This window comes from Tamandua tetradactyla, chromosome 18 (genome assembly GCF_023851605.1).
Source record: "Tamandua tetradactyla isolate mTamTet1 chromosome 18, mTamTet1.pri, whole genome shotgun sequence".
NCBI classification, from domain to species: Eukaryota; Metazoa; Chordata; class Mammalia; order Pilosa; family Myrmecophagidae; genus Tamandua; species Tamandua tetradactyla.
The window spans coordinates 73,120,786-73,146,467 of NC_135344.1; the positions used below are offsets into that span (position 1 = coordinate 73,120,786).

General features: G+C 40.3%; 1 protein-coding gene across 9 annotated transcripts in view; it reads right to left on the reverse strand.

The window, feature by feature from the left end:
• PPP4R1 (protein phosphatase 4 regulatory subunit 1) overlaps nt 1-25,682 on the reverse strand; it is a 129,509-nt gene that overhangs the window by 9,794 nt on the left and 94,033 nt on the right. For all 9 annotated transcript variants that reach the window (XR_013165295.1, XR_013165294.1, XM_077135977.1 and 6 more), the window contains 7 exons: nt 25,160-25,290; nt 16,258-16,784; nt 10,783-10,955; nt 9,256-9,351; nt 4,992-5,177; nt 2,238-2,399; nt 789-889 (listed from right to left, as the gene is read on the reverse strand). Coding sequence is in view for 7 of the 9 variants with exons in the window: in XM_077135977.1 (XP_076992092.1) it covers nt 789-889; nt 2,238-2,399; nt 4,992-5,177; nt 9,256-9,351; nt 10,783-10,955; nt 16,258-16,784; nt 25,160-25,290 (1,376 nt within the window). In the remaining 2 variants the exon portion in view is untranslated. The remainder of the gene's footprint in view (nt 1-788; nt 890-2,237; nt 2,400-4,991; nt 5,178-9,255; nt 9,352-10,782; nt 10,956-16,257; nt 16,785-25,159; nt 25,291-25,682) is intronic.

Here is a 25,682-nt window from a genome sequence, read left to right on the forward strand (position 1 = left end):
AATAAGACAGACAGACAATACCAAATGTTGGTGAAGACGCAGAGAAAACAGAACACGGCTGCTGAGAATGTAAAATGGGGCAGCCACCATGGAAAACCATTTGGTGGTTTCTTAACCAACTGAGCAGAGAATTACCCCAGGACCTGGAATTTCTATACCAAAAGTACTGAAAAAAGCTACTCAGGAGTGCTCATAGCAGCACAATTCATAAAAGCCAAAAGGTGGAAACAATCCAAATAACAATTAATGAATGTACAGAGAACAAATTGTGATATAAACACTAATGGAATATTACTCAGCTAAAGAGAAATTAAGCCTGAAAACATTATGCTGACTGAGAGAAGCCGGACAAAAAAGGCCACATATTTATTGTATGATTCCATTTATATGAAATATCTAAAATAGACAAGTCCACAGAGACAGAAAAAGCACATTTACGGTTTCCAGTGGTGGCAATGGTGCGGAATGACTGCTTAATAGGTAGGGGCTTCCAATTTTAGTTGATAAAAATATTTTGGAACTGGATGACGGTGAGGTGAAACCATCATTAATGGGAAATTTATGCTAAGTGTATTTTACCACTATTTTAAAAAGTGAAGGCGAAATAAAGACTTAAAAATTAAAGCTGAGAAAATTCAACCCCACCAGATCTACATTGCAAGAAATGCTAAAGGGCTAAATTATCAGACAGAAACTTGGATCTGCACAAAGAAATAAAGATAAAAAAGTAAAAAGGAATTAAATACAAGCCCCTCCAAAATACGATCTAAGAAACTATTAGAACTTACTCAGCAAGTTCGGCTCGAAAGCGCCAATTTCTACTATTATCTGTAACCAAAAATTCCTGAAGTTGATAAAGATATTCTCTTCTTTTGTCAATATGAAGAAGCTGAAGTAAAAAAACAGAAAATATTTATCAGGACAAAGTAGAGAAATTATTATACATATATATAAAAAAGCCATAAATTTCAAAGCACAGCACCATAATTAGTTGTAGAACAGATTTCAGAGTTTGGTATGGGTTATAATTCCACAATTTTAGGTTTTTGCTTCTAGCTGCTCTAAGATACTGAAGACTAAAAGAGATATCAATTCAATGACTCAGCATTCATATTCATCTGTTAAATCCTACCTTCTCTGTCTAACTCCACCATTATTACCTTTGATCTTTTTCCTACTCTTTAGGGGTATTTCGGCTATGTCCATTCTAACTTTTCATGTTGGAAGGGGCTGTCACTAATATGGGGTAGGGAGATGGAACTAGCTGATGCTCTGGACAGGCTGGGCATAAGTGACTTATTAACTGTAAAGGGAAGGCAGTTTTACCATGGAGAAGTCAAGCTGACCTGACCACGCCCTGCTCAGATTCTACCTCACCACAGTGGGAAACACCACCATTGGTGGTCACTGATGTGATGCCAGGTAAGATTCCTGCAAAATCCATTTAACCTGAAGCTAACTATAAAACACTCAGTCAAATTCAAATTGAGGGATATATGACAACACTACAGGGTGAAGTCTTCAAGAACTGCCCATAGCATAAAAGACAAAAAAAGTCAGGAAAACTGTTCCGGACTTAAGGGGATTAAAGAGAAAGTTGAATAAATTAAATGTGATTCTGGACTGATCCTGTATTGAGGAAAGAAAAAGCTATGAAAGGCACTGGGCACTATCGGAACTGGAGAAACTGCAATATGATGTGTATTAAATACAACAAAACAATATGTTTTTTAAAAAGTAGGATTACAAATATTCTTTAAACTCATACTTTAGAACTATAGGACAGCCAACGCTGAGGCTAACATCTAAGAAACAAAAGTATGCTAGGACTAAACAAACTGTAAAGCCTCGAGGCCATGCACTTTTGAGACCAGCAATTCCACATCAGAAGAGTAAGGACTGAGGATGGATTCCCAGACCCCCAAAACACCCTAAAAAGTCTCCAAACTAACTGGGCATGAAACTTTATTTTTTCAATAATTAAAAAAAAAAAAAGGTACAGATGTTTGTAACCATTACCTCACATTCTTTAAAAATGAGATCTGCAAAAAAAATTTTTAATTAAAAATTAAAACCACACCAGCAAAATGATTCAAAATGGGACTATTTCTTCTTCTAAATCACTCTGGCTATATTTTCCCACACAAAACTAAGAAAAACCTGTCTTGATGATAGCAGAAAATCAAAGTTCTAGATTTACAGTGCCTTGTTTTTGGTAAAAGAATTTAAAAAGTTACCTTCAGGAAATCATGCAAATGCTTAAGGACACCTATCCTGACTTCATCCAGGTCTTTTAAAAATCCATTAAAAATGGGAACCAGATCTGCAGCTGTCAACTGATCCCCAAGGATAACTGCCAGCTCGTGGATGGAGAATGCTAAAGTCCTTCTAACTTTCCACTGGAGAAACAAATGAAATCAGCAGAGAAGTAACAGTTACAACAACACAAATTTCTGAATGTCTACTATGTAGCAAAACTGCAGCAGAAAATAATATACCATGTATTACCACCCTTTCATTTATGAAGGAAAAGTGGTTTGAAATCACTAATTATAATAGTTTCTGTACTTCTATGAGCAGGTAGATGGCTCTCATTTTCTAGATGTACCAAATATATAACAAGCTCGGACCATCCCCATTCTTTTCTTTTTTAGGATCACCCCCATTTAACGGTCGCTCCTTCAGATTCCTGTACAGAGTCTCTTGGATTAAGAAACAGTGGAAACAAAAAACTTTATTCTTATGAAATGGCAATGTAAGAAATACAGTTATAGGAAAATCGTTTGCTTACAGCTTTGGAAAAGAACTCAACAGAAACGTCCTTAAGTTAAAAACATCTTTTTCTCCAAGTTGTCAAAATTAAAAAATTTTACATTGTTATTTAGCCTAAACCTACCTATTTAGAGAGAATCAAGGTTGTATTTCCCCCAAGCACCACAACTGTTCTTGAAATAGAATTTCAAGCCCGAGGTCAGTAACAGTGAATGATGACAGCAGACGCGTTCTGGAGGGGGCGGGCGCGGGGCCGAGGGTGGGGGTCTGCGGGGGCAGGGGCGGGGCCGAGGATATGGGACTGAGGGGGCGGGGCCGAGGGTGGGGATCTGCGGGGGGGCGGGGCCGAGGATACGGGTCTGCGGGGGCGGAGCCGAGGGTGGGGTCTGTGGGGGCGGGCACAGGGCCGAGGATACGGGTCTGCGGGGGCGGGCACAGGGCCGAGGGTGGGGGTCTGCGGGGGCGGGGCCGAGGGTGGGGGTCTGCGGGGGCGGGCACAGGGCCGAGGGTGGGGGTCTGCGGGGGCGGGCACAGGGCCGAGGGTGGGGGTCTGTGGGGGCAGGGGCGGGGCCGAGGATATGGGCCTGAGGGGGCGGGGCCGAGGATACGGGTCTGCGGGGGCGGGGCCGAGGGTGGGGGTCTGCGGGGGCGGGCACAGGGCCGAGGGTGGGGGTCTGCGGGGGTGGGCACAGGGCTGAGGGTGGGGGTCTGTGGGGGCAGGGGCGGGGCCGAGGATATGGGACTGGGGGGCGGGGCCGAGGGTGGGGGTCTGCGGGGGGGCAGGGGCGGGGCCGAGGATATGGGCCTGAGGGGGCGGGGCCGAGGATATGGGACTGAGGGGGCGGGGCCGAGGGTGGGGGTCTGCGGGGGGCAGGGGCGGGGCCGAGGGTGGGGGTCTGCGGGGGCGGGGCCGAGGGTGGGGGTCTGCGGGGGCGGGGCCGAGGGTGGGGGTCTGCGGGGGCGGGCACAGGGCCGAGGGTGGGGGTCTGCGGGGGTGGGCACAGGGCTGAGGGTGGGGGTCTGTGGGGGCAGGGGCGGGGCCGAGGATATGGGACTGGGGGGCGGGGCCGAGGGTGGGGGTCTGCGGGGGGGGGCAGGGGCGGGGCCGAGGATATGGGCCTGAGGGGGCGGGGCCGAGGATATGGGACTGAGGGGGCGGGGCCGAGGGTGGGGGTCTGCGGGGGCGGGCACAGGGCCGAGGGTGGGGGTCTGTGGGGGCAGGGGCGGGGCCGAGGGTGGGGGTCTGCGGGGGCGCGCGCAGGGCCGAGTGTGGGGGTCTGTGGGCCCACGTGGAGCTTCCTAGGCGCCCAGGAGCCCCGGCGGTGGAGGAAAGACTGGAGACCACACACAGGCTGAAGCACTCCACGGAAACTGGGGTTTGTGCAATCTCCGTCCAATTCAACCCCTTAACAGTGGTGTGGCTGTGGGGTAAATTCGCTTTACCTGAGCCCCGGTCTCCTAACCTCATAAATCAGAGGAACTTAACTATTGGGCTTCTTAAGATTAAGATTACTTTTAAACTCTAATTTGCTGAGTCAATCGCACTGAATTCTTTGAAAAACAACAATTACTAACAAGGATAAGGGAATATTAATTCTTCCTGCCTCAGTACAAATGAACGTAATCAGACCCCTTTCTTAATTAGCAACTGTCTGGTTAGTTACACTGACAGACGGTTTCTGGTGGGGGACAAACTTCCGGAACATAAAGAAAATTCAACAGCCGGAGAGATTAAGTCATCAAACAAGCAAGAGAGCCAAAGATGTCACAGGATGTCAGGACAAAATCCCTAGTCAATACTGTACATTTTCTTGACCTTCTGAGGGTGAGGGTGAGGGTGTGTGTGGGGGGTGGAGATGAAGAGAGAGAAGAGAGCAGACACTTAGAAACTTCTCTCACCTACATCATAACACCCACTGCATTAGGACCAGGATTAGGAGTGCCAGGAAAACTTCAGCTCTACAAGGTCTAAAAAATCTTCTCGGATCTAGTATAAAGACCTACTCAGCATTTGTAACAATGTTTCCAGGGAGAAAACGAAACCCTGTATTTTCAAGAACTGAGTCACCCGCGGCAGACTTCAGAGGGTAACGCTTTCTGGGGCAGGCTGGCTGGAGGGCGCAAAGCTCCTCCTCCCCCAACTCCCCGGGGCGGCCGAGCAGCAGCCCCCGGGGGCTTCCCCGCCGGCACCTGCCGGGCCCTTTTCCTGTCTTCCCCACCTGCATGTCCGAGGCCAGGGTCTCGTAGGTCTCTCGAAGGCAGTGCCAGTTCTGCCTGCCCAGCGTGAGGGCCACCCCGGGGAGGCTGTAGGCGCAGTGCTTGGCGATCTCGGTGTCCACGGTCTGCGCGCGCGAGGGGTCCGTCATAGACAAGTACTCGTCTAGCAAAGCCTGGGGGACGACATCCTGACCGAGAATGAGACACGAAGGTGACACATTCTTAGCAATTCAGACGCAAATTAGGTAAAGCTATTTCTAAATGTCTTGATTTAAAAAGCATCTCACATGGAAGAGAAAAACCCATCTCAAATTTTCAGGTACCTAACAGCTGAAAAGAGATATGAAAACATGACAAAGAAAATACATATATAAAAAATTAAAAGCAACTCGAAGAGTGTTAACAATGAGTAAGTTTTGGAAGAAAAAAGCTTAGAAGACAATTAAAATAAATCAATAAATATAAAAGATATATTAAAAATAAGATCAGCACATTTCAGTGTTGGCAAAGAAACAAAGTCTGACGTACCCTAGCGAATCTAGTAAAGCAGGCACTCTCATGAGCTAGTAGCAACTTCTTAAAATTAAAAAAAAAAACACCACCTGGCTTCTTTCCAGGTAAACTTTTAATTATTTATAAAAATTTTAAGTGTCTGTATCTATTTGTGTAAAATATGAGGAAAAAGAAGTAGGCGTGTTCAATCTTGCTTGTGTATGTATTATGTAGCTTTGGAAAGAGTATAAAATAAGGTAAACTCAGTTGCTTTTTTGGAAGCAAAATGGATGGTGGGAGGAGAAAAACGTAGAATGAATTCACTGAACACCCTTTGAATTCTGAACTATGTAAACTAATTACTTAGTCTTAAAAAATGAATTAAAATGTAAAGACAGAAATTCATAAAAAGAATGAGATATTTATGTATAGATATGAATAATTTGACCAAGGAAATAATATTTTAAATAACATTTCCATAAACAATCTAACCGTATAGATAAGCATGATGCATGCAGCACCACTTATAGTAACAAAGCAAATCAACAGCAAAAAGGCAAATAACCCAATTTAAAAAAATAGGCAAAAGAACCTGAATGGTATACTGGTTAGAATCTGTTGTGTACCTCAGAAAAGCCAAGTTCTTTAACCCTTTTTCAAATTTGCTGGCTGGGATCTTTTTATTGTTTCCATGGAAATGTGACCCCCCCCTCCCAATTGTGGGAGGTTTAACTTTTTTATTTAATATTTTTACTGAAAAATCTTCACACACATATACTCTATAAATGGTGTACAATCAATGGCTCACAATATCATTACACAGTTGTGTATTCATCACCACGATCATTTTTTAGAACATTTACATCACTCCAGAAAAAGAAATAAAAAGAAAAAACTCATACATACCATACTCCTTACCCCTCCCTCTCATTGACCATAAGTATTCCCATTACCCAATATATTTTACCCTTTGCCCCCCCATTATTTATTTATCCATATTTTTTACTCATCTGTCCATACCCTGGATATAAGGAGCACCAGACACAAGATTTCCACAGTCACACAGTCACACAGTCAACATTATACCTTTATACAATCATCTTCAAGAATCTAGGCTAATGGAACACTGTTGAGCAGTTTTCAGTACTTCCCTCTGGCCATTCCAATACACCATAAATTAAAAAGGGATAGCTACATAATCCACAAGAATAACCTCCAGGATAACCTCTTGACTCTGTCTGAAATCTCTCAGCCACTTAAACTTTGTCTCCTTTCGTCCTTCCCCTTTTTGGTCAAGAAGACTTTCTAAATTCCTTGATGCTGGGTCCCAGCTCATCCCAGGATTTCTGTCTGTGGGTGGTAACTTTTGATTAGATGGTTTCCATGAAGATGTGTCTCCACCCATTCAAGGTGGGGTTACTTTATGGAGCCCTTTAAGAGGGAACCACTTTGGAGACAGCCAACAGAGTCGAGAGCGCCAAGAGAACCCACACAGCCAGAGATCTTTGGAGATGGAGAAGAACAACTCCGGGGAATTCTTATGAAATTAAAAGCAAGGAGAGAAAGCTAGCAGACATCACTCTATGCCCTCCCAGCTGACAGAGGTGTTCTAGACCATCAGCATTTCTTGACTCAAGGTATCTTTTCCTGGATGCCTTAGTTTTGGACATTTTCATGGCCTTAGAACTGTAAACTTGCAGCTTAATAAATTCCCCTTTTTGAAAGCTGCTTTGTTTCTGGTATACTTCATTCCAGCAGCGTTAGCAAACTAAAACAAATGGACATTTCTCCAAAGAAGATATATAAAATGGCCAATAAGCACATGAAATGATGCTCAACATCATTAGCCATCAGGGAAATCAAATTAAAACTACAGTGAGATACACTTCACATCCTCACACCCACCAGATAGGCAATTATTTAAAAAATGGAAAATAAGTGTTGGTGAAGATGTGGAGAAACAGCAACACTTGTGTATTACTGGTGGGACTATAAATTGGGGCAGCCACTGTGGGAAAGTTTGGTGGTCCCTCAAAAAGGTAAACACAGAGTTACCACACGGCCCAGCAATTCCACTCCTAGGTATACACTGAAAAGAACTGAAAATGGACCCAAACAGATACATGTACACCAAACAGCATCACGCGCAATAGCCAGAGAGTGTGGACAACAACAGACGAGACATCAACAGATACATGTACACCAAACAGCATCACGCGCAATAGCCAGAGAGTGTGGACAACAACAGACGAGACATCAACAGATACATGTACACCAAACAGCATCACGCGCAATAGCCAGAGAGTGTGGACAACAACAGACGAGACATCAACAGATACATGTACACCAAACAGCATCACGCGCAATAGCCAGAGAGTGTGGACAACAACAGACGAGACATCAACAGATACATGTACACCAAACAGCATCACGCGCAATAGCCAGAGAGTGTGGACAACAACAGACGAGACATCAACAGATACATGTACACCAAACAGCATCACGCGCAATAGCCAGAGAGTGTGGACAACAACAGACGAGACATCAACAGATACATGTACACCAAACAGCATCACGCGCAATAGCCAGAGAGTGTGGACAACAACAGACGAGACATCAACAGATACATGTACACCAAACAGCATCACGCGCAATAGCCAGAAAGTGTGGACAACAACAGACGAAACATCAACAGATGAACGGATACATAAAACGTGGTATATCCTACAATGAAATATTATTCAGCCATAAAAAGGAATGGGATTCTAATACACGTAACAACATGGAAGAGCCTTGAAAACATTAAACTGACTGAAATAAGTGAGAAACCAAGGATAAATACTGTGTGATTCTACTTATATGAAATATCCAGAGTAAACAAATTCACAGAATTAGACCAGGAGTTACCAGGGATTTGGAGTAGGGAATGAGGAATTAACGCTTAATGGGTAGAGTTTCTGTTTTGCTAATAAATGGTGGTGATGGTGGCACAACATTGTGAATGTGATGCCACAGAGCTGTGTACTTAAAATGGTTAAAATGGCTAATTTTATGGTATATATATATATGTTATCATACATAAAAAAGTTAAGAAGGTTGTAATACCAAAGAATGGTGATAAAAAATTAATTTTTTAAAAAAGGAACTGTTAAAGAAAAAAACACTTAAAACTGGAAGTATCTAATAACCCTCAGCGACAGCTTAGCTTCTACCAAGTGTTCGAAGTGGGAAGGAGTCCCATGATAACATAAAGACCCCCAAGATACATGAACAATGGGGGACGGGAGGGAAGGAAGATAAGACAGGAACTATCATATTCCAATGATTATATAAGCATACTTTCCCATGTTTAAAATATCAAATTGGAATGCAACTTGTTATCAATGGCATGTCCTAGTGGCTTTGAGTCACTTTCTACATTTTGAACTCTGAAACCGAGTTGTATCTCATCACCCTTGGCAGCTTAGGCATGATGGTGAGTCTACTTGTCTTTAAAAGACAGAAAGGTGCACACATGTGATTGCAGGTCTATAAAAGCTCAAAGAATGCAGAAGGGGCTGCAGCCGACAGGCGTCCAAACGGAGAGCGGCTCACAGGTGCAGAGGAGGTGAAGGGCTTACTTCTTTATTTCTGTACAATTTGAATTTTCTTACTGAAAGCATGATATACTACTTCTAATCTCTAAAAAAACTCATTAAAAGGGGAAAAATTAGGTCAGAAGTGGGTTGTAAAAAGAGGAATTAATAGTGCATACACACTTTTTTCGTCACTTACTTGTACTTTCGATTTCCTTTCCTCATCAGGGCTGAAACTAGTGTTTGTGCTCAAGTCCGAGTCATCATGAATGTACTGAAGAGTGGGGTCCACGTTCTGTTAAGAAGAAAAGTATTTGCTAAGAGATTATGCTTTAGGTTTTCTTCATTTAAAATGACTTAATAAATTACTTACCTTTTATGACTGCCAAAAAGATATGAATACAAATTCTTCATATTTCCAAACATGCTTTATATGTTTACAATCATACCTAAGACCTCCCTGCCTTAAACCAAACTTGCTGAACAGGTTGTTAGATCTATGAAAATGAATTCCAGAAAAATAAAATTAAAAAGTAAATTTGAGGGCAGGCCACGGTGGCTCAGCAGGCAGAATTCTTGCCTGCTGTGCCAGAGACCCAGGTTCAATTCCCGGTGCCTGCCCATGCAAAAAAAAAAAAAAAAAAAAAGTATATATATATATTTATTTACGTAAATATAAATTTGAAAGCGATTTTGAAATGGTCCAAATTTTATGATTAACTTAATCATAAAGCAATATTAAAATCGCTCTTTCATTTAACACTGCTTTAAAAGGCCACAGGATGTCATATGTAGTTTTTCTTCTATTGTTTCTATTCTTGGCTATTAATATCAATTTTTCAACAGACTCCTACAACCTGCCCACCCCCCCCAAAATAATTTCTAAATGCAGATATAGCATTCTACTCAAATTTCTACTGATAAAAATTGATCAGGGTTTGTTACTAAAGCACTGGCATTATATGGATTTCTAGCTATACTCAACATCATCTAACAGAAAGAAAACCAGAACTAAATGGCGCTATCAGAACCCCCTCGCCATTCCCAGTGAGTTTGCAGGCCCCTTTCCTGAGCTTTCAACCCCTACGAGAGGCAGACCTGTGATTCTGGCAATCAGCAGTAGGTGCTTTCTCCCTGTTTATGCAGAGAAGGGATAGGAACACCGATATCGAGTGATGGTGGCGTGATGGGAACCAGCAGGAAATGAGGGAGGGTCCTACAGGACAGCCACGAGCACGCATCAGAGGGGACCTGGCAGCAGTACCCACCCTCACACTGCAGAGTCCAGACCATGCCACTGGCCTCCGCTCACGGCCTCAAGTCCCGATCTTCTGCTCAGAACACCGTGTTGCTCGCTGCAGTGAAATGGTCCGATCAAAAACAAAGCACCTCTCCAAAAAGAAAAGGGAAGAGTTAATTATTCTTGATAAAGGGCTTTGTTTCCAGCAAGACTATTTCACTGCAGTGAGCTACATTAACATGGAGGCCACTAAGTGGTCATGTGGACAGGACTGGGATTTACTTTTCCAAGCACTTGACATGACAAGAATGTCCCAGACAGGGCGTGGTGAGGACAATTACTTTTACTTTATGCAACGGGGAGAGTTGAGAAAAACAGCCACAAACAGAACTACTAACTGGAAAGCCATTAGCTACTACTATCCCCTAACAACATACTTCTGCTCCCAGCTGCTCCCACTCTACACACTTTAACTGAGCTCATTACCTCAACGGCATCGCTGATTAAAGGCACAGAATCATCTTGATTTATTTTACAATTTGGGAGCTCGTTTATACCCAGTTCATCTTGTAAGTCGCTTCTCTTTTCTACGCGGACCATCTCTTCCTGCACATCCAGACAGGAAGCCCGCAGGGCAGCAGACAGCACTTCCACTTGTGCTACAGGCAAAAAGGAAACAAACTGAGACACCGAAGAGTCTTTACTGTTTTTTCTCAATTTGCACATACAAACATTATCAGTGAAATGTACATTTTGTGGACACTGCCATCAAAAAGCTGAAAAAACTCTCTACTGAAGTAAATCATTAGTCCTTAGAGAAAAATGAGAAAACTAATATGCTTTCATGAGATTAAAAATGCTGATCCACTACTGCATATTATTCTGCGTTAGTAGGAAAGAGGGGTGCTATCTAGTTGTTGCAGGTGCCCCCAGTTTATTAAAAGGAGTCACTCTCAGGACAGTTAACTACGGGTTGGTAGTGCCCAGAGCACACTAGCGAGGCTTACTTACTAAGCTATTTTAGCAGGAGAGCGGTCACACAAGCCCTGCCAACATAAAACAACGGTAATTACAAAGATTTCTGTTGCTTTACATTAAACACATCTTATTCCAGTTTATTTTATTTTTTGCCATATCTTTTTGAAATGAAGTGACTAACTGGTCAAAGACAGAGGCCCCAAATAAACATTTTCTTTCTTTTTACAGAAAATCCAAAATAACAATTTACCAAGCAGTGGTTCCTAAATCTGGCAATTAACATTGCCTACATTTTAGTTGAATTTTCTTTGTAAAAGTGATCTAAAAAATTAAAATATCCTTCCTTTCCCCCCAAATAAATGAGAAAGTTAACATTCCATCTTGATGCTCAAAAATAAAGATTTTTACTTCAAATGTATTTACTACAAAGATTAGTCAATGCTCCCCTACCCTACTCAAAGATTATAAAAAAGACAATCAGGGTAGCTTTTATTAAGATAATCTATTACTATGTGGTAGCATTTCTAACATTTCTGCTGTCTGGGTATAATAAGTTTGTTTACAGTTCCTGGCAACAGAGGTATAAGAAACATAAAGGACAAAGTTCTATTAGGCTTATTTGCTACTTTAGGTAAACTGAGTGTAGTTATTCATGAAAAGTTCTAGTGGAGTATTCTCACTCTTTTGAGAATTTCCATTGCAATTGTATTCATCTTTTTTTTTTTTTTTAATCACTTTAGTTTCCCTTTGTGGGAAACTAAACCACAAACAGTACTCAAAGCAGACTGTACAACAGATCTATGTAAAGGTAAAACATTTTGTTTTCAATATATTCAACAGTGAATATGATTTATATATTCAATAGTATATAAGATTTATGTGCCCTTTCTAACGCAGAGTCCCACTGCAGTGTGCAAGTGCGTGCGTGCGTGTGAGAACATGCCTGTGGGCGCTAATGTATCTAAGTTCTCTTCCCTGGGAAGTAATAAATCTGAGCGTTTCACAGAAAATGCCTGACACAGGTCATTTATCTCTAAATCTACTACATATGTTTCTTTAATTTGTCATATCTAATACACATCTTTAGATATGTATCTTCTTAGATGATTAAATGAATTATACTGTGAACTTACCTTCTTCAGAAAACTAATTTAACAATGATAAACATAGAGCCTTGTGCTAATTCATGAGGAAATCTAAGATTTAAATTCTCCATTCAGAGAAGAATAAGACCAAATCTTCTTCTGTTAATGCTGAAATTTTAGCAGATCTAGAGTACCACAATGAAGAATTTAAGGAAACTGAACATGGTTTTTAGCAAGACCTGCATTTTATTTACGATGTGGAGTAAAACCTCAGGAACCAGAGCTATGCAGTAAAGGACTTGAAAAAAGAAATTTATGAACAACAATATTGAAATCTCTGTTGCTAGCTTTCTTGCTAAACAGAGAAAGTTGCTGTTTTTTTTTCCACTGAGATTTCTGCAGTTACTGAGGCACCACTGATTGCCTCTTAGTATAGTGGTTTCCCCCAATTAGCTTATAAAAAGCTTCATAAGAGCACAGATTTTGTCTGCTTATGTTTTGTTCACTTCTGTATTCCCTGTCCCTAAGCATGGCACCTGGCACAGAGCAGGAACTGAACAAACCCTTGTGGAATGAATGAATAAACAAAACTTCCATTAAAATGTCTTAGTGGGAAACCAAAAATCAAACCACAGTATGATAATTTCTTTGTGGGAGATATAGGAAATCATAGAGGCATTACAAGCATAGCCAATAAATATTTATTCTGTCCAAAAACCCTGGGTGTGTGGCTTTCAGAGAGCACTAAACTAGAGTTTCTGCAGCACTAAAATGGGGACAAACAGCAAACCCTACCCCTAAAGGGATGCTGAGAAGATCAAGTCGGTGAATTAGTGAGCCGAAACACGCTCAGCCCAGAGCAAGCCTCCAGCCATGCTGGCTGCTGCTGCTGGCCCATGGCCAGGGTCAGGGATAACCAGCAGGCTTCCCTGTACCGGTAACACATCGGCAGGGGAGGGAGGGAGAAAAATCGGTCAACTAACACACCTCAGGATCTGACAGTTAGTCGATGGAAAGCTTAAATATGACATGAACCCATCAAATAAATGTTGCTTGTTCAACCATGGGCCTGTGATGAAGCACAGTGACACATGCTCAGAAACGGAGACCACCTGGAAAACTTCCGCTTTCCCTCCCCTCAGGAAGCCGGTGCAACCGAGCACTTTGGTAATCTCTGATTCTCCCACCAGCTAGACTGGTGGTACAAAAAATTCATAATAACAATAATAATTTAATTATTTCAATCTGTGCATAGTATGACTTTTCCTGACCACAACTAAACATTCCTCTGGGTCAAAACTGGAAATAAACCGGTATTTTCGTGCAATCGGGAAACACGACCTTCGCAATCTATGAAGACAGGATGGTAAATCAAGCTGGTGTCAGCAGTTTTGCTCAGTCTTTATTCAAGGGTCTTAGTTCAACCCAGAATCTGCCTGGGGATCCCCCATGTCATGCGGGCTAAAAAGTCCTGGACAGAGACAGAAAAACTTCAAATTCCTTGGGTATTTTGGAAAAGGGCCTCTCTTATGCCCTTCTTCATGTTTTTCTAATTTCCTTTTTGGCTTTCTTGGTAGGATTTATTTCTGTTCTATAGTTAAGAAAAAGCTCTCAATTTTCCCTTGTGGGAATAATAATCTGGCAACATGTTTTCATCAAAAACCTACAAAGAAAAAAAAATCAATGTTTCAAGAAAGGTAAGATTTAAATTGGCAAAATTGTAAGGCAAAAGCTCCCTTAGAAGGAAAAAAACTATCTGTTACTGTTTCATATGGCATTTCCCAATTGGAATCCAGCTGGTCCACTGGACAGCCTTAGGGGAAAAAAACAAGTGACAGGGGGACCTGGCAAAGTGGACCCTCGGCTGTGATGGCACCCCACAGTGGGTCCTCTAGGCAGAGGGGTCTCCACTCTGCCAGAAAGAGCCAGCCCCCACAGTGTTCACCCAGCTGCCAGGGAAAACTCTACATTGCAGTACACCCTCGTACAGCTTATTCCCGGGACTGCATTTTTTTCTCAATTATGAATTAAAGTTCTGCCTTTCAAAAATGTAGACATTTTCTGATTGGTTTGAAGGAAACAACTGCCCCACGATGTCAGGATTAGAAAAGAAAAAGCACAGAAAATAAGGTATAGCCCTTTAAAAATGTCAAACACCTTCCAACACCAGAAAATTAAAGCACAGTTCCTTAAATTAACACAGATGAAAATGCCCTCAGAGTTCAACAGAACCAAAAGCATGAGTCATGGCAAAGCAGCAAACACACTGCTCACGTCTCCCCTGCAGACCGGGATGCCACAGACATATACAGTGCAGGCTCTTGTGTATATGTGGGCTCCTCCTCCCACGTTCCTTGAGGCCAGGCTTTGCATGGGTGGTAAACAGGGTATTATACTGAAAATATTCAGTGCTCTGTCCTTGCCCTTGCTTCAGAAAATAATGAATAAAAAGGAATGAAATATTTATACACATAAGGATGAATCTTAAATGCACTGAGAAGTCACACACAAAACAGGGCAATATCCTGCTTGATTCCATTTCTCTGGCATACCAAAAAGGCAGAATCATCGGGATAGCAAGCATATGAGTGGCTGCAGAAATTGGGACAGAAGGAAGGACCAACCAGAAAGGGGCACCAGGGAGTATTTAGTTGATGCAACTGTTTTCCATCTGACTGTGATGGGAACTTACATGACTCTATGACAAATCTCATACAACCGTCCGTTCAAAAGATGAATTTTTACTAACATAAATTATACCAATGAACCTGAAAAAAAAAGCTAAAAAAATGAGACTGATCACCTGCCAGTTAAATTAGAATAACTTTCAATAATTAAGGATATGAATGACTTTAACGAAATCAAATTTCCTCCAAGTGTAATGTTATAACAGGAAATCTCTAAAAATCACTTTAAAACAATGCCAAATAGAGATAACTGCTAACTTAATCACCAATATAACCACTTTTAAACCTTAAATATAACATGATGTTGCAGATTTTAGAACACAGGGAAGGGATCACTTAATTCGCTTTAGTGGATATTTCCCAACACTAAGCAAAGTGAAAGTTTACAACTGTTAGTTTTTGAAATCAGTAAGAAAAAAATTTTCTACAAAGTGATATAAGAGCTGAAGACTTGTAGCTATGGGATTTTTCAAAACTGTTTTTGGTTTTAAATAGCATTTTCAGTTTCATATAATGGTTGTTATAAAGAGCCATCTGGAAGGCCAACCCATAGAGGCAGTGCTCTCCAAAGGAGCTCAGAGAGGACCCGTGTCTTCCCCAGCGTGGAGCCCCACTGCCTTCACACCACTCCCTACCCCCCAGCTAGGAGAGCAGGGAAGACTCGTAGGACGGCAGCCTTTCTCCACCATGTGCTGAGACACACGCTCCATTCAACAAGAGAAAACGTGACTTTAGGAAGCGTTGTCCACGATGACAGAAACTGAGGGACAAATCTAAATGACTCTTGTAAAAGCCTACACCTACAGCTCTTAGACTGACACATATCCCACAGGAAAAGAGACATCTCTGTCTACTGTTAATTGGCTATACTCCTTCCTAAAAACAAAACAGAACAAAACACTGCATTTGCTGCTATTTTATAAAAAAGTTAATGAAACTCAAAGCAAGGTAAGGCAGGGCTCACTATTTAAAATTGTAAATGTGAAACAACAAATGAGAATGTCAGTGTGATTTGTGAATAAACAAATCTGCATACATGACAGCTAGGAATATAACAATGAGCCACTCTTAAACGAGGTGTTCTAAACAACCGACTAATCTTATTTATCAGGTTTAAGAATGCATGATGGCCACAGTCACAATACACTTTTTCAGAGAACACTGTACATCGAGCTTAGAATACAGAAAGAACTTAACTGACTCGGCCATACCTTTCACATCAGGATCATCAATATGGGGTTCTAGGTTTTCTATCATTTCTTCAAGCTCCTTTCTGGTAGCCATGGTAATATTGGGAGAGCCTGGCACGGTGCTTTCGGGAGTTTCTTCTGGTGTCTCGGGGCTGAGCTTCTTCGCAGAGTCCTGTTCCAGCTCTCTATCGAGATCTATCGCAGGAAGAGGAGTCCTCCAGAAATGGAAGGAGTTGTACAGCTCCTGGTCAAAGGGGGCTGAGCTCGGCGAGCTAGTGCCACCCTCTGGCCGCAGTGCAGACCTGTAGCTACTGGACTTTCTGGCATTCTCATTGCCAGCTGCTTCCTGCCGAGAGTCCGAGGACAAAGCACTAAGTGAAGAGCTGTCCACTGGAACACTGGCTTCGCCTGGAGGGTTTCTAGACACCTGAGCACGGTCTTCCATCCTGTTCTCCACTGAGACGCTGGAGTCATTAGCACTGAGGTCTGAAGGAACATCCACTGGCAAGATCTGTACATCCTCTGGGACCTCTTCTCCACGCCTGATCCTTTTATTGTTTTATTTGGAAAGAAAAAAAAAACACAAACATGAAAGTATAAAAAAATAATTACTGAAAAAAAAATCAACGTAAATTTTTACATGCAGCATTTAGACAATTTAACTATTACAAATTACAGATTATCCATACAAATTGAGTCATTTATATTAGTTATACTGCTTCTTTTTCCATCAGTTGTTCTGTGTTCAGAGATGTAAATACCTGTTAAGCATGAGTCTGGATGTTTGAGGATTCAAACATTATATATTAGCTGGAGAAGATAACATCTGAGAATCCTGGGATTCTACAATACCATGAAAATTTAAATAGTAAATAAAAAACAGCAGGAAGATATATTCCTACAATAAATTTTAAGACAAATGAAAATTTTAAAATATCTGATTTTTAGGAAAATTTGCATTACCACTGTGCTCCGACATAATCAAGAGCTTAAAATTAAAACTTGTTTTAAATTTTAAAAAAAGGAAAAAGAATCTACATAGGTTTAGAAAAGATCCCTATTCACTATTCATAAAATATATTTAAATCCTCTTAAGTACACATAAAAGGTTATTTTTATTGCATCCACACTTTCTACTCCCAAAGATTCTCCCAAAATGGATTACTACTGACTGGACTGATAAGGACATACGGTACAAGTTCCTAAATTAAAGTTCACCAATTACTGCCATTCATTATCTAAACTAAAAGCATTACAATAAGTTTTAATGTATATCTCCTATATTCAACTAACATTTATTGAGCACCTATTAAGAGCCATGAAATGAAAGAGGTGTTAGGGAGTCAAAGATAATTGAGCTATAGACCTTGCTTTTGAGATTATAGGCAAACAGTATAAACGAAAATATAAGCAAATAATTTTCCACAGTGTGGAAAGTCTGCAAGTATACACAGTGTAGAGGCCGTACACTGGACACCAGCTGAAGTTGGGGGTAGTAATGAACAGTTTTAGAGGAAAGGGTACTGAGGTGTATCTGAAGAACCAATAAATGTTCACGGAACTAAGGGGTTAAAAAAAGTATTCAAAGACAAAAAAGTCACATATGCAAAGGAAAGAGAGAGAGAAAAGGTACAGAACAGTCAGGAAAGAGCAAGGATTTTACTGGGATTAAAAGAAGACAAGATGGAAGCCAAGGATAAAAAAGCTTGCAGGTATCATTGCATTCCAGGCAAGTAACTCTGAAATTTATCTTATAGGGTACAGGAAAAGATATAGAAATTGAGAGAAATACATTAGTTATAAATTGGTTTTGACAGATCATTCTGGAAGCTATGGAGAAAACGGACTGGAATGGAGGCAGAAGGCTGGAACTACAGAAGTCCACAGGACAAAGTAGGATGGTGCTCTGGACGGCTTCAGCACCTGTGGGACTACAGAAGAGAACATACTCAAACGACGACATATTCAGGACATTTCCACTTACTGCAGGTTGGTATAAGAAACAGAAATCTAGGAAGATTTCCACTTTTCAGGCTAGAGCAGCTAAACAGATGCTGGTGGCACCACTGAAAGGGAAAAATGCCAAGAAAGTTTAATGAGAAACCTAGAGTGCTATGATTGGGAGAGGCTGAGTTAGGAAACTGATGATTCTAGGTGGTGATGTCAGATGCCAAGGAAAGAAGTAGAGACGGAGGCATACTTGGAGGCCATCAGTTAGATGAGTGTGGGGCTGTGAAGCAAGAAATATGAAAAAAGAAAACAGAGAAACAATGAAGAGTGAAAGCATTTTCTTCCAAATAAGACTAGTAAAGACAACACCCTTTTAGGAGGGAGAGAGGTCAGAAGAGATGAAGAAATTGGAGACACAGAAGACAGTTGGAATAACTGCTATAACAATGCCTTTCTGAGAAGAACGGATACAGGGCTCAACAGCATAAGCAGACGGAGAAACAGGAAGAGAAACACCTCTTTCTAAGAGACATGAAAAGATGTTCTTAGGAAGGATGGATTAGAATATGCAGGTAAATTTGTAAGGTGAATATGGGAAAAAAAGTTAAGGGTGCTCCTCTGACAGAGGTACGGACAGGAGGCTGAGCAGCACGGTGAGCAGTGCAAGCGCAGCTGTGCAGGCATGCCTCGGTGGCTGTTCCCGCTTCATTGCGCTGTGCAGACGGGGCGGCCCTGTGGTGAGCAAGTGCTCACCCCGCGTTTGTGGGTCACACCCTGCTGACTCTCGTGCTATCACCACCACGCCTGTCGTGGCACTCTGTGTCAGAGACCTCAAATGCTGCCGATTTAACTGTTTTGGGCCATCACAAACTGCACCCACATAAGATGGTGAACTTAATCGATAATGTTGTGTGTGTTCCGACTACTCCACCAACCAGCCTTTCCTGGTTCTCTTTCTCTCCTCAGGCCTCCCTATTCCCTGAGACACAATATTGAAATTAGGCCAATTAAAAACCCTACAATGGCCACTCACTGTTCAAGTGAAAGGAAGAGTTGCATGGCTCTCACTTTAAATCAAAAGCTAGAAGTGATTAACTCCTGGTGAAGATGCTGTGAACAACTGTCGAAATGACAACAGAGGATTCAGACTAATGCATCAACTTATCTGACAAAGCAACGCGGGTCTTAAGAGGACTGACTCAAACTTGGAAAGAAGGTCTACTGTGGGTAAAATGTTATCAGGCAGTATCACGTGCCACAGAGAAATCTTACGTGAAAAGGAGTCAACTGATGTAGCAAACTTCACTGTCTTACTTTAAGAGGCTGCTCACAGCCACCCTAGGCTTCAGGAATGCCACTCTGACCAGGCAGCAGCCATCCACACCAGAGTAAGACTCCTCATTAGCAAAAAGATGACTGTTAGCACTGTTTAGCAATAAATATTTTTTCATTAAGGCCTCAAACAAGTATTTTGAAACTGCAGAGGAAGGAAGCACATTGTACAGCATCCAGAGAAGAGCGGTAGAAAGAAACTGATGAATCACAGTAAAGAACTACACATTCTTTTCTCTGTGTGGCCACTATGGGCATGTACCCCCATCCGGCAGGGCAGGCCGCCGTGGAGCGCAGTCCCTGGCAAGCACACTGCTGACAAAACGGGACGTAAAGATCCTCTTCCACGACAAGGCGGTGGGCACAGCTGATCAATGCTCACATTAGATTCGTGAATTCAGACCGCTGGGTCCTGGCTCTGGGGGCAGCTGTTTCAACTCTGCCCCAACAACACAAAAAGGCAAATAAATATAAAAGTAGGATTCAAGACACAAAAAAGGAACAAAAAGGTATAAAACATACACAAGTATGTTAAAGACACAAGTAGGTTGAGGGTGAAAGGATGGAAACAATGTATCATGCAAGAAGCTATGCCTTTGTGAGTTATATAATTTCCAATCATTTTGTCCTTATTAAAACATATATATTTTCTTTTGCTCTAAAGAACATTTGAGGGTTAACTGGTGAAATTTAAATAAAGTTTATAGATTAATAACAGTAATGTATCAATGCTAATTTCCTAATTTTGGTAATTGTACTGCGATTACATAACAAGAATGCCTGTGTTTTGAGGAAATACACAGGGAAGTATTTAAAAGTGGTTTAAACATCATGTCTACAACTTGTTTTCAAAGGGCTCAGAAAAAAATGATAAATGCAGTAAAACGTTAACATCTGGGGATCTAGATGAAGATCTAGATGAAAAGTATATGAGATTCTTTACGCTATTTTAGCAATTTCTCTCAAACATTTTTAACTATACTAACAAAATACTCTGAAAGGGAGGTGGGAATGACAAATGGGGGTAAAACTTAAAAGGCCTCATCTGTTATCTGATGAATTCAAGAAACTTTCATTTAAAACATACAGAAAAGAACCAATTAAAATGGCCATTCACTATACCAAGGACTAGAAGTTTCTTATCCCATTTGACCTTAGCATAAGGATTAAAACAGCAAAAAACATAAGGAGAATGGTTGGTCAAGCCATTCTATTTGACTAACAGATATACACTCACTAGGACCAAACTTAAAACCCCTCGTCCAACTGGGTGCAAGGGCGATGCAGTAGCAGAACGCCCGCCTTCCATGCGGGAGGCCCGGGTTCAATTCCCGGGCCAGGCACCGCCCCACCCCCCATGAAAATAAACTCCTAGTCCAGGTTTAAGAGACAACTGAAAGTGACGAAGAAGTTTTCCCAGTATCAATTTGTGGGAGGAATTACTGCACTGATTAATATTTGTTTCACAACTGCCAAAGATACAAATTCTCTAATTTCTAATTTTTCAAGATTAAGGAGCTAAATGCCAAAAATCTGATATTCTTAATGTCAGATTTTTTTATAAGAGGGAAACACTGTTTTGGAAGTTGAGGACACTTGCGATTCTGCCTAAAGAGAGAAGAATCCATCTCCTCAGAGATAAAGGTAACAATCAGGAAGCCAGGAATTTCTCTCAGAAAGAACCTTAGGTTTCCTTTAGTGCCTTTTACGTACAGTTAAGATCCTCAGGGCTCCTAATCAGAGGCCTCAGACCTAGAAAATTAAGTACAGATATTTCGAAGCAGAAAACGACGTAAGAATATATAATTATAGCACTGCATTCTGAGGTAAAAGCACAGAAAATTCTCCAGGATACATCTTCCAAGTATTGTGAATTAATTCAATGAAGCTTTAACATCATTGAAATACTTTCAAATTATACCAGCAACAACCAATTTAACTTTCAAAATGCTGACATTAAAATGTACTGAGAAAAACTACCAAAGAAATTTAGTTACTTAAGGTTTTTGAAATTAAACCCATATTTTCTTAAAATAATTTATTCATAATTTATCATGCACCAACTATGCACCAGGTCCAGTGAACATGTTAGTATATACAAAGAAGAAAGATGAGACTGTTACAGCTGATTAACTTACAGTCTGCTTGATGATATATGCCAACACATAATTAAAAAGGTTATGATAAAAAATGAGTGTTAATTCCAGTGCTACTAACAGAAAAGACATGAAGTTCCAAACTTCCTGGGAAACTCAAGAAAGGATTCTTGGAGGGAGTGAGTGTAGAGAGAGAGAACAAGCTGGCATTCACTTTGTTAAGTGAGGGTGTAGATCGAAAGAGCTTCCCGAAGAGAAAGCAGAGAGAACCAAAAGAATACTGTGTGTTTAGAGAACATATCATGATAAACATAAAAAAGAAAATGCTTATTTTCCATATTTTTAAATGTAAAAGTGGAGTCATTTAACTCTGCTTCTGGAAGGAGAAGGAGCCTTCAAAGGAGCCCCAACAGCTTGATCAAGAGTGAGCAAAAGATAAATCAGGTATATAAAGGCAGAAGTTTAAAATTAGTAAGTGCTTCATAGAGTCTATTAAGTGATAGTAAATATTTTCAGATCAGATGAAAATATATAAATAAATAGGAGCGGAAATACAGTACCTCAAACTTCCTTACTTTTTAAGATATTTGTTAAAGAAATCTAAATTCTAGAAAACAGAGCGATTGTGAGAACAGGAAGTAGGTTCTATCTTTCTATCTACAATGTCTTGTTCATAGTAGGTGCTCAATTAATTTTTCCATAATGGACAAATCAACCTTAAATTTTAAAATATGCAGCTTAAGACAAAAGCAGGCAGTTCTGAAGATAAGACAAACTAATGGTTCTGAGATTACATAACATAAAGGACTACTATTTTTGAAGATAGGAAATTAAATTATAAAAAAAACTTTTATAGCACTTAGCATTCCTCCTTAGCCAGGAACTCTCTTCCCTCCCCCCATACCATTAACACATTAATTCAATGAAGTCTAATAAAATAGAGTGAAAAGTCAATGCTACAAATAGTATTAACTTGGCGCATTTCATCATAAATTTCATTACGATGGAAGAGAATTAAGGTTATTAGTGAAAAAATAAATACCTTTAAATCACCCTTCCAATAACGCCCTATACTAGTCACCAAACTAGAGCCCATGGGTTCTATACCAGTCACCAAACTAGAGCCCATGGGTTCTATACTAGTCACCAAACTAGAGCCCATGGGTTCTATACTAGTCACCAAACTAGAGCCCATGGGTTCTATACTAGTCACCAAACTAGAGCCCATGGGTCCTATACTAGTCACCAAACTAGAGCCCATGGGTTCTATACTAGTCACCAAACTAGAGCCCATGGGTTCTATACTAGTCACCAAACTAGAGCCCATGGGTTCTATACTAGTCACCAAACTAGAGCCCATGGCAAACCCACAGACTGGTTTTGTGAATAATTTCACTGGAATTGAGGCGTGCCCACTCACCCACGTATTGTCTATGGCTGCTTTCACACTGCGATGGCAGAACTACGTTCTTGTAACAGAGACCTTCTGACAGTAAGTAAAAAATATGTGTACTATCTAGTCCTTTACAGAAGGTTTGCTGACCCATCCTATACAATTCTCTTTCAATTTATATTTTCACTTTCCAGATTTAAAAATAAATCAAAGTTATATAACAGTCTTTAGTACACTTAAATAGATAGTAAACAGGTATGCTAACTTCAAAAATGAAAAACAGGTAACCTTTTTCTCCATCATCATTTCTGTCAAACTCCTTGCAGCATCTATTACCAGAGAACTGACAAACTTCGCTTGCTAGGAAGACAGGTTTAGAGTGATTTTTCTTCCTCTACAAAAACAGTACCTCAGGTTTGTCTGGCTATTTGCAGCATATAAGGAAAACAGGCAAAAAAAAAAAAAGGTAAAATAAGGCAGCAGAGAAGAAAGGAAGAATTGCCAAATCAAAACACCAAGAAAGCAAATATCACAGAACCAAGACCTAGAGAAGAAAATTTCCATTAGCATCATGACAAGGGAGGGAAAAAACACTCTGGCAACTCAAACATTATAGCAGGGACTGCTTCAAAACCATGTTTATGGATCCCTGGTCCAGATAAGTCCTGAAACCTAGAAGGCCCAGCCTCTCCAGAACATCAGCTAGTTCCATCTCCCTACCCCATATTATCGACAGCCCCTTCCAACATGAAAAAGCTAGAATGGCCACAGCCCAAACACCCCTAAAGGGAGGGATGGGAAGATCAAAGGTGATGGTGGAGGTATACAGTGAAGACAGGATTTAACTAATGAATATGAATGCTGACTCATTAAACTGATAACTCTTTTAGTCTCCAGTATTTTAGAGCAGCTAGAAGTAAAAGCCTAAAATGGTGAAATTGTAACCAGTGTCAAACGCTGAAATATGTTCTACACCTAATTGTGGTGCTGTGCTTTGAAATTTATTGTTTATTTGTATATTTGTGATTTTTCATAAAAAAGAAGGAAAAAAGTTGATTGTAATAAAAATATATATAAGCCTACTAGCGTCCGATATCCTGGAGCAGCTAGAAGGAAAAAAATCTGAGAGGATCATATGGTAGCCCATGACAAACTCTGGGATCTGTCCTGTAACTATCTGTTGAAGAGTGCTTTGAAAACTATTGCTTTTTATTACTTTGCTTTGTATATATGTTATAGTACACGACAAAAAAGTTAAAAAAGGCAAAGAAACATGTTTAATATTATTTCAAGTGCATAACTGTTATTTCCCAAGTCCTCAATGAGATTTTAATCTTTATTCCTAAATTTTATAACAAAATTAAAAAACTATGACTCAAATTGAACATTTTAATACAAAAAAATTAAAAATAAGAGTTGGAGTTGTCCTCTTTAAACCTGAAAAATTTGGCTGCCCTATTAGATTAATACATTTAAAATTAATATTCTAGTTAATGAGCCTTCTAGTTAGGTGCTCATCATTAAAATACTTTTCCCCTCACCTTAGACACTACAATCATCATTCTGTAGACAAAGAACCCAAGATTCACAATTAAATTAACTGACTGAAAGGAAAAATAATAGAAATGGACTATTAAAACATATTGCTAAGGGCGGTGCAATGGTGGCTCAGTGGCAGAATTCTCGCCTGCCATGCCAGAGACCCGGGTTCAATTCCCAGAGCCTGCCCATGCCAAAAAAACCCAACATATTGCTACATTAGGTTTTATTCCTTAAAAACAAATTTAAAAAAAAGCAACCTTCAAACTATTCAATGATTATCCTGTATATTCTAAATAATCTCAAGTTATTTACAAGGTAAACAAATTATGAAATGAACTTATGAATAAATTATCAACTCTATCATTTAAACAGCTTTCTATGTGCCAAGCATCAAGTGTGTTACGTGCATCTTCTCATTTACTATGTAATGAACCTAAGAAACATGAATCAAACAAATGTGCTTAAAATAAAGCTTCATTGAAATATCTATCAGTGTTTATATTCAAGAGAAATAGCAAACTCTCCAATATGAGCATTTAGTATAAAATAGTGAAAATGAAAAAACGTCCACAAGCAGTAACATGGGGAAACAAAGTTGGTAAAATTATACCTATTTTTGTCTTCCACTGACATGTTATCTTCTGAACTTTTGCTTTCTTCTTTAAAATACTGGCCTGAGCTAGATGGATTAGCAAAAGTGGATATGAAAGGTCCCAAAGACTGAAAAGCTGCTTGGCGAACCTACAAAGGAAAAAAGAACACTAATAAAATAAACAGAAGGGGTCATTAATGATTTACCGTCCCTATATAAAAGTATGTCTGAGATGATAATAAAGCTTTTCTAAAAGAAACCCAGATTCAGAATTAATGAATCATTTTTAAGTTAGAATTTAAAATTCTTCCTAAACTATTTAATCTTTCTTACTCAGAAAGTCCTCCTGTATTCACAGGAATAGAAAAAAATGAAGAAAACCAAGAATGACCAATAGAAATAAGATGGCAATAATAAGTCAACAAAATACAATAAATACATTTAACACTTTTGGGTAGGAAATACTGCAATTTTTCACAACAAGGGAGCAAGACAGATGTTATCGAAACTACATATACATTTGGGCTGGCTTTAGTGACTT